General features: G+C 38.5%; 1 protein-coding gene across 1 annotated transcript in view; it reads right to left on the bottom strand.

Moving 5' to 3' along the window:
- Positions 1–11,075: 11,075 nt before the first annotated feature.
- The window catches only part of LOC137255868 (polypeptide N-acetylgalactosaminyltransferase 13-like), a 104,566-nt gene continuing 101,050 nt past the window's right edge, over positions 11,076–14,591 (bottom strand). The window contains exon 11 of the mRNA XM_067793446.1: positions 11,076–14,411. Coding sequence (XP_067649547.1) covers positions 14,265–14,411 — 147 coding nt within the window. The 3' untranslated portion in view covers positions 11,076–14,264. The remainder of the gene's footprint in view (positions 14,412–14,591) is intronic.

The following is a 14,591-nucleotide window of genomic DNA, read 5'->3' as shown; positions in this document are numbered from 1 at the left end:
TAACCATTTTGACTCTGGTCAGCAATATTCAGCTGCTCGTTTCTCTCTGCATACGATACAGAATCGGATATACAGGGAGTCGCTTCCGGTTTCTATGGAGTATTACCCGCCATGGACCAAGACAGATGTTGTTACCGCTAGATCGTATTTCTCGTCGGCTTCTACAGTATTTGCGATATGGTAAAACACAGCTGTCAAAGATTTGTTACAAATACGGTATAATTTGTAAAAGTGGTAGACTTATGGTGCAACTGGTACAAATACAGGTCTTTTTGTATCAGATTTTTTTCAACTATTCAAGTTCAACAAACAAACTTTTATCAAATATGGGCAAACATGGAGAACTGTATTTTCATTCCACAAATGGACAAATCTTCAGAGTGGGCTTGCCGATAAAAGCGTGAAGTCGCTCCCTGATGTATCATTCAATAAAATACATTACGTCTATTTCCTTATTCCACGACAAAGCACCCTTAAAATGTATAAATTTAAAATAGACATTAAAACTATGGAATTATAAAAAAAGCACCTCAACACATTTATGTCCCGCTTGGATCTATAATGAATAACCCACGCTATCAACTGATTTAATTCTGACATCGTCGCTTTATGTGGATATATCTAATGTATACGCCTGAATGTGTGTACAACATGGTATTTAGCCGCGGGAATTCCCCTTCATCAGTGCGGTAAGAGTTAAGTCCCTGGAAACACGATATCTGACGTCGGGTAACGAGTTCGTTTCAAGTACTCCTTTGAAGAACATTTTGAGAAAGAAGCAATTTTCTCTACTCCTCTCCTGATGAAGACCACCTGTGCTAGCATTGTGTGTCTTGTTATTTTATTACACGCACCAAGAGGATCTTCGGCGAGCCTTCTCATCTACTGCAGATCACAAAGACCTGATCAACAATAAATCCATTTTCGCCGACATATTAGATTTTCTCGTAGTTGCCAGGCAACGATATAAACTGTCTATAGGGTTAGGAAAATAAGGACTGACAGGATGAATAAAGCCGTGTGACTTCCATTCGTTTTCTTTCACCGACGATGGCTGATTTCTGCGCAGATATCGACTCCTGAAAAGCTGGCGGCGATCTCTTCATGTTCTATTTGGGGCGCTAAAATTTGCTAATAGAGTGAAAATCAGTCGTTGAGTTCGATAACTGCGCCTAAGCTGGATAATATATATATATATAGCCCTACATAACTAGGAGGTGTTATAATCCTGATTCACAATAGCAACAGTAGATTTGTTTATCTTATGTCCGTCTTTTATTAATGCTCAGTTGTTGGTTTTTTTTATTGTTTAAATGCTAAAATTCAAAATGTTAAAAAGGACTTTTGTACTTACTGTGTGATATTTTGGCATACATCGGTAAGTTATATTGATGAAAAAATGAATAATACGTTCTGAAGTTCATTGTTCAAAGTGCAGCAGCAGAAGTACTAGTAGTGGTATTAGCAGTAGCAAAGGTAGTAGTAGTAGTAGTAGTAGTAGTAGCAGCAGCAGCAGCAGCAGCAGCAATAGTAGCAGTAGCCTGTGAGTAGTATCTGTAGCAGTAAACAGGTTTATCATAGCACCATGAACCACACGTCCAAGTGTCCATAGTAACATGTCACCACATGCAATACCCCATTGAAAACCGTAATTTTTCAGATCTTTCCCGAATGATATGTTCTAAATGGTAGATGTTTACATTCAATCTAATTATGTTACATGTTCTTATCATGTCAGTATTTTTAGGATTCGTATTTTAAAAATGTTCGCTACATAAAACATGCATCAGCTGAAATCAATATCTACTAATGGAATTTGATACATTTAGATTTGCCCGAGATGTCACGACGGGGCAGAGGAAGGTGTATTTAGCGAGTGTATATCCTCGTCATCCGGTGTATAAAATCTTCATCAACGAGGGTAAATACACTTGTATTCGCAAAGATCACGTATTCATTAATGACGTCAAAATGACACTTTCGTCTTTATCTCGCTCATGGATGTAATCTTATAGGGTCACTAGTTTTCGCATAGCTTTGTTAACATGGTGAAAACCACCAACGTCTCAGAAATATTTGTCATGCTATATGCGATCGGAAACAGGAAATATTACAGACTAAGCGACCAAATTCCACAATGCTCTGTTGTGTGATTACATATAAAACACTCTGTAGTGACTTATAAATTCATCTTGTCTTTACTCGGTGCTTGTGTTGTTGTGTAGGTTTGGTTAACGTTGTGCACATTGGTACCTGTGACTTGAGCTGGCTCGATATTGCAGCTATATTGATATCAGGACTGAGTGCAGCTATATTGATATAAGGAGGAGTGATTACTGCAGCTATTTTCAAGAAGAGTGAGTGAAAAACCGAAGCTATTTTGATATCATGAGTAAATGAAATATTGCAACTGTTATGATATCAGGAATAAATCAGCTATAAGATATCAGGAATGAATGCAGCTATAAGATATCAGGAGTGAATGCAGCTATAAGATATCAGGAGTGAATGCAGCTATATGATATCAGGAGTGAATGCAGCTATAAGAGTTCAGGAGTGAATGCAGCTATAAGATATCAGGAGTGAACGCAGCTATAGGATATCAGGAGTGAATCATCTATAAGATATCAGGAGTGAATGCAGCTATAAGATATCATGAGTGAAGGCAGCTATAGGATATCAGGAGTGAATCAGCTATAAGACATCAGGTGTGAATGCAGCTATATGATATCAGGAGTGAATGCAGCTATAAGATATCAGGAGCGAATCAGCTATAAGATATCAGGAGCGAATCAGCTATAAGATATCAGGAGCGAATCAGCTATATGATATCAAGAGTGAATGCAGCTATAAGACATCAAGAGTGATTGCAGCTATCAGATATCAGGAGCGAATCAGCTGTAAGATATCAGGAGCGAATCAGCTATAAGATGCCAGGAGTGAATGATGAATGAGGGCAACAGTTCAGGATACTTTCAGATTGTGCGTGGATTTAGAGACGACTTTATGTGCTTTATAACTAAGAAAGTGTCGTCCGAAATGCAACATGTGGTGATTTATAACACCGTGCTGTTTACTTGATGCACGTGCAACATGCACGTGCTTTGCGAATTAAAACTGTTCACTTTCACGTCAAAGCTATACGCAGCTGTTGGTCTAACTGACGATCGAAGGGTTGTTACCAATTAAATTTGTCAAGTAGGACGAACGTCATCATTACAGGAGTCACTATATTCTGTACAACATAACTTTGCTTATGCTGACAACACAGCCAGGAAGAGGTCTGAGTTAATGGACTGTTGTTGAATATTAATAATAATCAAGGTTGCAATACCATTTCGTGTATGTCCCTTATTAAAAGCTATAAATATAACAATATTGATGCTATTACTACAAATTAAAACTCTAATTTAGTGAATTCAGTGAAGTAAAGAATGATTGCCGCGTCTAACACTATCGCGTGAATTATATACTGACAGCAAAAGAAACGCAACTCTGTATTAAATTGAAGACTTAAACATGAGCGCTTACATTTATGATGGATCATTTTTTCTACAACTTGGGTTTCTTTTGCTGTTGAGTATATTTAAAACGCCCCAAACAGTTGTGCGGAATGCAGTGTGAGAATTCGACGGGGTTTTACTGCCTAACTTATAACGTGAAAACAATCTCATGACTCTGTGCCGAAATTATTCTGTTTTCAATTTGTCATGCCATGACTGTGCACGTCTGCAGGTCAGTTTTCAAAAGATGGTCAATGCAAGACCATCTCCGAGGCAAGCAGGCCTGTGGATGCGGCCCCACCAGGAGTATATTAACGCGCTGTTTATATGGATGTCTGAATGAGGGTTTATGGGAGATTTGTCATTGTATCCGGGCAGATTTAAGCTGTCTGGAAGCAAGGAAATGTCGTAATTACGGATTTACACCACGTAAGAATTCTCATGCATTTATTCTCCGTTCTCACACTCGTCAATAATGATTACAGAGAATGCAGATGATTTAAGCAGATAGAAAGCAAATTTGGGAGCTTTTTCCTCTCTTTTGTCAAGAGTTGGTCGATGTGGAGAGAAGAAAAACATATTAGGAAAGTATAGGTGATGTGTATTTTCGGCGGGGGAAGTCTGATATCGATGCGGTGACCACTGAACCACTACTTGATATCGACTTGGTGAATGTGTGGTAAGTCAAATAGCACGTACGATTCATCACATTGACCGAGCTAGTTATTATATTACATAAACATAGCTCTATAACTACTGGTTAACTCTAACTCGTTAAATCGAACGTCTGAGTTCGATTCCCACCTGGGCGCTAAGTACAAAGCCTACTTTTCAGGTACCTTAAAAACAAATACAATACCTCACAATACTGTAAGATTTTAATCGGTTTTAAGCAATGTTCGAACTTTTTGTAGTGTACATGTACTTCTACGAAACAGGTATTTTGCGGGTTTTGGATAGTCCTGGTGTTGGCTTCAATAGCATATTTTCCATTGACTTGAAACTTTAAAGCTGTGAATAACCTGTTTTTCGTCGGTAAACCTACACTAACCTCTCGATCCAGTCCCTTCATTTTGATTACATTGTAGCGACCAGTTAAACATTGAGATAATTCAGTACATATGGATGAAGGAGTAACTGTTATTGCCTAGAAACAAACAAATTTCGCCAGTTTTAATGGACATGAAGACATATGTTTCACTGAAAAGATGTGATATTTTTAGGAACCCTACCTACAGTAGAGCATTCATAACCCATAACACTCAACACTTGCTCAGTCGGAGATGGGTGATGTTACGGGTGACGTATTCGGTTGGCGCCTGTACCTAATCGGCACCAACTTCCATAGTAACAGCTAAGACGGTGATTTGTTTCAGTGGCATTCTAGAAGCTGGTGGTAAAGAGATGACAAAACTCCTTTACCTAAGACAATTCCTGCCCATTCAAAGCGGCAGAACCATATTCACTCTTTTGAGAGCAATACTAAACTGTCTTTAGCGATATCTCTTACATTGCTTGTTGGACATTGATACCACTTGCTTTGTGTACACTGCATCAGAGGTTCGCAAGACTGGCACAGTATACTATCCTCGTGCGTATCTGAAATCTATCTGGACAGCTCTGATGATCACGCCGGGTTCTTCAGAAATCTAGACAGCTCTGATGATCACGCCGGGTTCTTCAGAAATCTAGACAGCTCTGATGATCACGCCGGGTTCTAGAGAAATCTAGACAGCTCTGATGATCACGCCGGGTTCTAGAGAAATCTAGACAGCTCTAATGAACATGCCGGGTTGTAGAGAAATCTAGACAACTCTGATGATTACACCGGGTTCTACAGAAATCTAGACAGCTCTGATGATCAGATTAAATGCACTGTGTTCTACCACGATTCACAACTACTTGGCTCTGACCATATCAAATCAGAAGTTTCACCTTAATTAACAGCTCAAGTTGAAGTTAGTGTAAGATACATGCTTGTCTTGCCGCTGAAGTATGGAGTAGACGGATGGATAAATCTTTATCACTTGTGATTGGTGACCAGAGGCGGGTTTACCCTTCAAGTAGACGATCGCCAGTGTGGTGATAATATTGCTAGCATTCTAAATTCCATCCGCAATGAATGTGGAACTGACAAGAATGAACTACTAATAATGTCAGCAATATGTCACTAGCTTTAGATTCAGATTGGAATCATCACGCGGGTTACTTGGCTTCCACAACCTCCAGCTCCAATTCTAGTGTGTTGTGTAAGTTAAATGTAGTATAGCCGTGGCCGTGTAACCGTTGTTTCTCGATACAAAACTCGGTATGCACCATACCAAGTAGAATCCTTCAGGTACTGTCTACTATCTTTCTGCTAATGTCATAATATTCAGCATGGGACATATTCAAGAGGGTTTCACAACACAGATAGTCGGGGCCCCAAAATATGGACAAACACGCATGCACGCCAACACGCACAAGACGGATGTCAAAGCCGGCATCTCTCCAATCCGGCAAGTTGTCAACACTGACATATAATCTCAGTCAAATCCATGGCTTGTACATATATCATCAGCTCCATAATCCGGCACATTGACTAAACTGGATTACTTCTTCAGACCCAGTGAGTGCCGGTTTAGACAGCTTCCATTGTACTCTTAAGTTGATAAGAATTAGATATTGCCCGACATTCAAAGCCGATTTGTAGGTAGCATATGAAGACAGTATAGAGACGGGCGAACACTGTAACCACTAGGCTACACCACCGCTCCTCAGAATGACAGTATCAGTGCTCGTGGCCATGGGTTTGATCAAATGTCTGAAACCTGCACCAAAACTGACACGCCATGATCTTACGAGCACTGTTTTATTCGGGGTCTGGGCCTACCAATTACTCACAATCAAGTCATTCTGTATCATCATTTATTGGCGTTGGATGACATAAACGTTGGACTCAAACTGTGATATTTCTGAAAATATATACTTTCTTCATGTTACATTATGTTTAAGCTCATTTCGTACTCAGAAATAACGTGTCACGACGTGGGTGAACCGTGCATGTGGCAGCAAATAACAACCTCAAGATGACATTGTATGTATTGGGCAATTCTTTCTATCACTAGCTGGTTTCCACTTCTCAGACAGTTCATGGTTGAAACAATAAGTCCAAATTGTACCGCGTTTTATAATTATAATTTTCGTGTTCGGTTTCTAATTTCTGCTGTCAATTATTAAAGTGAAACCGGCAAGTTCAGTCTTATACGGCGTAAGTATTCGTCATCCCACCAACAATGTTTTGGTCACACAGCCATATTTTACCTCGATATCTCGAGTCTGAACCAGACAGTCGATTGATTCACACGAGTATCTACTAAATTGAGCTACAACAGCCAAGTCAACCTTAGTCGCCTCTTCCGACAAGCCTTATGTTGTTGAAGATCAGTTCTAATTCGGATCTTCGTGTGAGTCCAAATTATGACCTCGGTGAACTGTCGGTGTTTGTTTTCCTTGTTTCTTCTCACGGCAGTCAAGGTTCTTGCTATGTCACGACTAAGCGTAAAAACGGGAGTGCGCCGACCTGGGTGCCTTTGCACAAGGCGCTGAGACTAACTTCAGGCTGTCTCGAGGAATGGGAGGTACGGCCACCTTAGCGCTAAATCGCTTGGTACAACGGCACCCTGATCTCAAATTTCTGAAGTCGGCACTTAGGATATGAGCGACTGAATATGCTATAGTTATATTTCAGCACTGGTGAGGGGAGACACCACAAATGAGATCCATTAGACTATCGATATGCGGGGATTCGAACCCGGGTCTTTGGCGTGACAAGAGAATGCATTCACCATTAGGCTACCCTGCCGCCCCTCACACGTTAGGAGGGTTCGTCAAGACTTGCATGACAGTAACACGTCCATTTTATTTGATCAGGAAACCGTTTATGGCCTGTGTGTGTGTTCTTTGCTTTAGAACGATCATAGGGGTTCATTTTATCGCAGCGTTGACCAGTGAAGCTCGCTCTAGGGCTTGGCCGAGCCCAGACAGTGTAATGACAGTCTTGTGTGTATTCAGACATCGTTCCTCTAACGAAGGTAATCCTTAACTCATGGATTGATGAAGATAATAAAACCTGATTTAGCAGACGGTAAACTATTGTTCGATCGACCCGAATCAAACTTTCTAAATTAGTGTCGGAAATAGACGTGGCCATGATAAAGCTTGAACGCCCCCTGGCGGCGCCGTTAAACAACATTCGATCACTCACCAACTATATCAATATCCCATCCCCTGGGAACATGGCGGTGAGTCGAATACCACTTAACACAACTAGGAGTAAAACACAACTTGTAACATGTTTGATGTATATTTATAAGACATAATAGCCCTCAGGTGTCGGATTTGTCGACCCTCCAAAAACAGGAATGCGGTTTTCAAAAAATTCCGGCTCAAACATTTTCAATAACACCAGACCCGCAAACAGTCTAAGTAAACGCAATCACAGTACTCTTTGATCGACCTATGACCGTCCAATCAAACGCGAGACGGCCCGACAGATTTAACCAATCAGACAACGGCCTATTTCTCGGGGTTTGGCGGGACTTACAAAATCCCCCAGTCACTGACACTGATCCCTCAACAAATGAAAATCTGCATACAGCATGGATATTGGACCTGCAGTATACATGTTCCTGTTGACATGGTTACCATTAGCCAGTAATTCGGCAAGCTGACATCCTTGAAAATTGACAAAATCACTATTTTCAGCGACTGTTTATGCTCACTGTTGACAGTGTTGTAACGTGCTCCATGTACGTCACCCGAAAACGATCGTAGATAAAATAGCATTCGGCATTGTTCGGTTACAAAGCCTTTTCGAGGTAAAAGTTCAAACGGTACGTGTGAATGTCCGTTTTCGCGATTTGGTAAGCTGTGTTCTGATTGGTCAATCTTAAAGGTTACCTGACGTGACTTCCTACTAGGGTTTGTTAGACTCAGTAGAGGAGAGTAATGAATAACACTGAGACTAAGTTTACTTAGACTGGACCTGCTAATGGTCACGCTTATGACTCAACAATCACGATCTATCTCCACGTCTGACAAATGGTATCAATTCAGTTACCCCTAAAGTCTCTGCTCACTGTTCCTGGCAGCCTATTTGGCACAGATATCGTCGTGTCTCAGTCGATAGCTTGATGCTCATGCTGTTGTTCACTGACTAGTCCTGCGCTGATTCCATTGTTTACCACCTCAATATAGCTCGAATGCACGACTGTGACCCGGGAGATTGAAATCTGGATCAAACCTCCTCAATTTAGGTGTCGCTTTCACTGGAGCGTTTAAGCTGCAGTGAATGCTGAATTTGGCGTTCCCGGGACTCTAAATACACACACACAAAAAAAAAACCCCAAAGAAATCTGAATCCTCGTCTGATGCCGTTGTCATGGTAGAAATTTAATAAATAAAAAACAATTAATGTACGAGTCACACACTGCTCACCGATAAGTTACCACAATTCACCATGTGCTGTTGTCTTCATATAAGTTAATCTCTGTTAGGCTTCAAAACTAAAATATTTCATCTTTCATTACCTTAATTGTTTGATCTTTGTTAGACATGCAAAAGACCCCGACGCATTCATTTATTGTATTTAAAAACAGGAAGGCCTATATAGAGGGGGAGAAGAAACTCCTTGAAAAGCCGCTGAACGTATGTCTCAGGTCGTTACTTAACCAGTGTAGCCAATATGGTGGCAGCGTAGTATTTAAGTTTGAGCCCGGTTTATTTTCAACAGCTGATTAAGTTCGTTGAGTGTTGTAACAACTGAAATCCTACATGTAGAAGATAGGTTAACTAATTTGTCACTTCAGTTTAAGTCAAATAATTGGTATTAGTGCCCGTATTAGGACAGTAGATTTGTAGTAAATTTTCAGGTCGGTAAGTTATAGCAGGGAGCCTATAAAGAGGTTATGTATTATATATGTTGTAGATATCCCTGGTTATAGCTCACTGGCTTGTATTCTCGATTCAGCGCGACTAAATTGTGCCCATAAAACTTCTTTCACACATTCGTTTAATTTTTAGAAGGAAAACATACCTTTAGTTAAAAGGTATTTGCAAGTTTTGACTTAAAAAACTGTTAGGGTGTAACTGAGGTGTGTGAAAAATATGACATTTCGCCGATCTGTTCTGATCCCCCATTGTTTGAATATTCCTAGTTACTTCCTCAAAAACATCTTTCACATACACCTTTAATTCATATGAGGGGAATATACTATCAAGTGAAATGTGTTTGCAAGTAATAGTGATAGTTTCATAATCTAAAAAAAATGTTAGGGTGTATTTGAGATGTGTGAAAATGTGACATATCGCCGATCTGCTCTGATCCGCCATTGATATACTACACGCTTTGTTTGAGTGTTTCTCGTTCTTACTTCAAAAACATCTTTCACGTACACCTTTAATAATTCTTATATGGGGAATATACTATCAGGTGAAATGTGATTGCAAGTAATAGTGATATTTTCATAATCTAAAACAAAATGTGAGGGTGTATTTGAGGTGTGTGAAAAATATGACATATTGCCGATCTGATCTGATCCGCCATTGATGCTTGAGAGTTATAGTTCCAAAACTTCTTTCTTTCTCGTTGATCTTATTATTTTACAAAACTGGAAATGTGTTTTAGAACGCTTTGTGACAGTTTTACACTTTATTTTTAAGGGCAGTGTGACAGTGTCAGTTAACATTTTGTTAATGTCCATTCCGTTCCCCGCACGCAATAAAATAATGTTGTAGAGTATCCCTGTTATAACAAACAACGGCCATTCAGTTTGGCCTCAACTGAGCTTACTTAAGTAGCGGGAAACTTCATCTCATTTAGAGGCGTGGAGAACGAGTGTAGGGGTCGCGCGTTCAAATGAAGTTCGGCAATCCGATATTTCATAGCACTTCTCTACAACATTTCTTTTCGTTTTACCGGGAAAAAGGAATATTGAAAATTCGCTTTCCCGGGCCGACACCGAACACACCACCATGCAGAAGCTGAAGCGCACCTAAAATATCAAGTCATTCGCTACTGTTGTGTTCAATGACCATGTCAAGGGAAATAACTGTACTTCACTTCTTGGAAATGCAGTTGGCACCACCACACGCAAACACCCACGACACATGTACTTTCTCTATTTGTCCTTTTTTCAACCATTGAAATAATTAGCTTTCGTTGTTTTAAACAATGAGAGAAGGTCGAAAAAATAGAATGGTACAGCATTTTTGTGAAATGTGACAGAAATACTTGTTTACATACAAAGCTATTTATCATGGCTATTTCTTGTATTTTTTTCAAACAAAATTATAGGAATGCATTTTATTTGCTTCAAGTCCCTATCACAAAGTAACAAAATGCTAAATTGTTTACCAGTCGTTGAGGTGTAATATCCATTACAAAATACATTTGTTGACTTTATAACTATTTCTCCTTAATGCATTGATTGACTTTTCATGATCTGAATATAACATTATTTTCAAGTTCAAAATGGTATTCAAACCAACAACTGGTGATGATCAAGTCATAATGAAACACTGTCAAATATATTTGCAAATTTTTATTCTTTTCTGTTTTTCTTTCATTTTACAGCAATATAAAGATGAAGCTGGTAACCTATCAACAAATGTTTTTATTATGCCATGATCCCTGATAAACAAATACATGTATTTCATGACACAAATACGGGCAAATATATAAATAAATACATCATTAATACAACTATTTTGTAAAAAGTCATATTTCAGAATAATATATATTATAGTTATTTACATCAAGCTGTAAAGGCAGAAGAAGTTACTTGTTTATTAATCCTAACTCTTTACCCTAAAATAGTTCAGTTGTCATAACAGACAAGTAGACTTTAATCCTAATCCCTAAATAATGAAACAAAATAACTTATACACAGTGAAGTGCAAACTCTTGCCAACAGTAACAATTTTCTGTTCTCTGAATGGCATTTAGATGTGATCCATAATATATGGGAGAGAATTTACGAATGTCAGCTTCTTTAGTATGACCAGCACGACTGTTAAATTCTGAGTATGTGCTTCATGAGGTTGTAATTGACATTGTGTATGTCAAAATAGAGAACTCGACAACCTTAAGTTCTCTCCCTTACAATTTTATTGTTGCCATAAATAAACAAAATGAAATATAATTTTTGCATTTATCCTGATCAGAGAGTACCAGTAATCTATGATTCAGCTTAAATAGTGTGTTTCCTTGACAAGCAAACCACATGGTATCTGATACCAAGTCCAGTAATATACATGGTAAATACAATAACATCACACACATTGAATGCATGGCATTGGAAATGATTGTCTTATGTAGGGATTGCTTTCATTATTTCTGACACAAACTTTTTGGGATGTATTCTCTTAGAATTTGCAGTGATGCGACAATCATGGAAGGCTGCCAGCACTTTGTTTACCAGTTTCAGACCTGCGATCCTGATATTCTTTGGACCCATTATTAGAACTAATCAGTTGTATGTATGTAGGGACAAGCTTAAGCAATTTCACACAAAACGTACGGCAAATTTTTGAGCATTTTCATGACATTCTCAAGACAATGGTCATAGTGATGAAGACTGAGTTTAACTGGACCCATCTGTGACTTCAATGTGTAAATGATGACAGTTTTACAACACATCAAAACATGGATTAATCTTTTGTTACATGATGTCATCGGAAACAAAATCATTGTTATTATTTCCAAGTCAATTTCACAATTCAAAGCCTTCTAGTATTGACCAAAACTTATCTCATGTGACAGAATTATGTACGTTGAAAGACTTTTCCATGTTTTCCATGTTTGGATTAGGCTATTTCATGCAATCAGAATTTTAAGAAAGAAAATGCTAAAGACTTTACTGATGTCCACCCAGTGTCCAGCTGGTTCAGTGTTGTCAGTGTGATGACGTCAATGGATGACGTCACTGAGTTAACTTGCTATTCCTGACAATGAAGCATCTCCTGCAGTGGGCTTGTGAATATTGCTTTGTTCATCAGCAGCAATTTTCCAGTTTTCACACACACACTCTGACCAAAATACTTCCACATTCTCAAAATATTTACAATATTTCTTAATCAACAAATATGTATACATGCCAGAAACAAAAATATGTTCTATAGGGTACTTATGTAAGATGGTCATTGTATTCTTGACAAGCTTCATGATTTCTGAATACTAAAGGAGCACTGTATCATGTTCCACATCATCTGGTCATTGACAAACCAGTATCAGCTGTGTGATGTCATACACAGTGTAGGTCAAACCTTTTCAGTGTTGTTAATTTAAAGTATAGCCTTTCCTGTAAGCTTGGTATAGGAGATGTTATTGATTGTCTGTGACTGTCACTGAAAGAAGTATAACCAATTATGATTTGATTTACCTCCCTTGTGTGTATGATAAAACATTTGGCCCATATGTAAACACAGGAAACAAAAGACTCTTTTTCATACATACAAATGCAGATATGATTTGGCATCCCAAATGATTTAAGTATGTCCATGAACTGTATTAGTTTTGCCTGAATATACTCCACCCTTGGCAAAATATACCTTATCTTGGTTATATATACCGCATATTGGTTAAATATATACCATACTGGCTCAGTATACCCTACACTGACTGAATATACTCCACCCTTGGCAAAATATACCTTATCTTGGTTATATATACCGCATATTGGTTAAATATATACCATACTGGCTCAGTATACCCTACACTGACTGAATATACTCCATCTTGGTTGAATATATTCTACCCTGGTTGAATATGCCCTACCCTGGGTTAAATATACCCAACTCTGGTTTGCCAGGGTTATAACAAGATATTGCCCAAGGCTGACCACATCACAGCACTGTACTCTATATCTACACTGGCCATTTCCCTCTTATTGCACAAAGATATATATTCAACTTTCACATATGTACATTATGTGGAAATGTCAGGTTTCAACGTCCATCTTCAATCACACTCATAAATGAAACTATGGCAAAATAAACAAAGCCATGGAGTTGTTTACAAAACATTCATGACTTTAACAAAGGATCAACACTTATCCAATGAGTTTGTGCTTATTCATCATTTTGTCAGCACCTATTCTGATACATACTGACTGCCAATGATGAAATGGGTTATCATCATAAATAACACATTGATGAAAGTAATGATTAAAAAATGGCAACGTTATATGGAGTTCATTCAGACTTTATAAACTGAAGTGATTGTCATGTTTATTTATCATGTATATAAACTAAGCAATTAAAATAGAAATGCTCTGAGACCTAAATCCTCAATCTGCTCCTCCAAAACTATTCAAAAATAACAAAATACTTTTAGAAAAACTAATACTGAGATCTTGTACTGTTAGTTTCATGAGAATCATGACACTATATAGTCACTTCTATGTTGGACATCAGCTATTTCTGATTGCTTTCATTCTATGTTGGACAAACAGTTGCAGATTCAGCAATATTCCCTGTCCTGTGATGGGATTTGAACACACAGCTTGATATCATGTACCCCCTTGTCCACATGGTGCAAAGAGGTTAAGTAATGTGAGGACAAGATGTTATCTGTAGGACTACTCCACACAGCTGTCCACAGTTGTTTAGGAATTATAACTGTTCACTTTGTCCAAAAGATCCACGTCATCCATCCATTCTTTGCTTCCATTCACTCGATATGCACAGTATATGTACAGCAGGCTTTATAGACCAAGTATGTCATCCAGCTTTGCTCCTCCATTTCAACTTATATGAGACATCCCACATTTGTGCGTCACTATTCCGATGACACTCAGATAAAACTAAATACTCATTATCCTCGGCTGTCAGACAGAGGTCGGTGCCTCGCAGACTCAGGTGGTGACTCTGAAACAGATGCACACAGTAACGTTCAGACACATATTCTGTAACATTCACTCGAAGTGTCCCTGACTCACAAATGAAACATAAATAACTATGAAATAATTATTGTTCAGAGTTGTTCTATTGCTTAAGACAAGAATGATGGATGTTTTCATGTGTTTGACCAGACCATCTTATTGCAAA

Source organism: Haliotis asinina, chromosome 11 (assembly GCF_037392515.1).
Source record: "Haliotis asinina isolate JCU_RB_2024 chromosome 11, JCU_Hal_asi_v2, whole genome shotgun sequence".
Taxonomy (NCBI): Eukaryota; Metazoa; Mollusca; class Gastropoda; order Lepetellida; family Haliotidae; genus Haliotis; species Haliotis asinina.
This window is presented reverse-complemented; position numbering and strand designations above follow the sequence as displayed.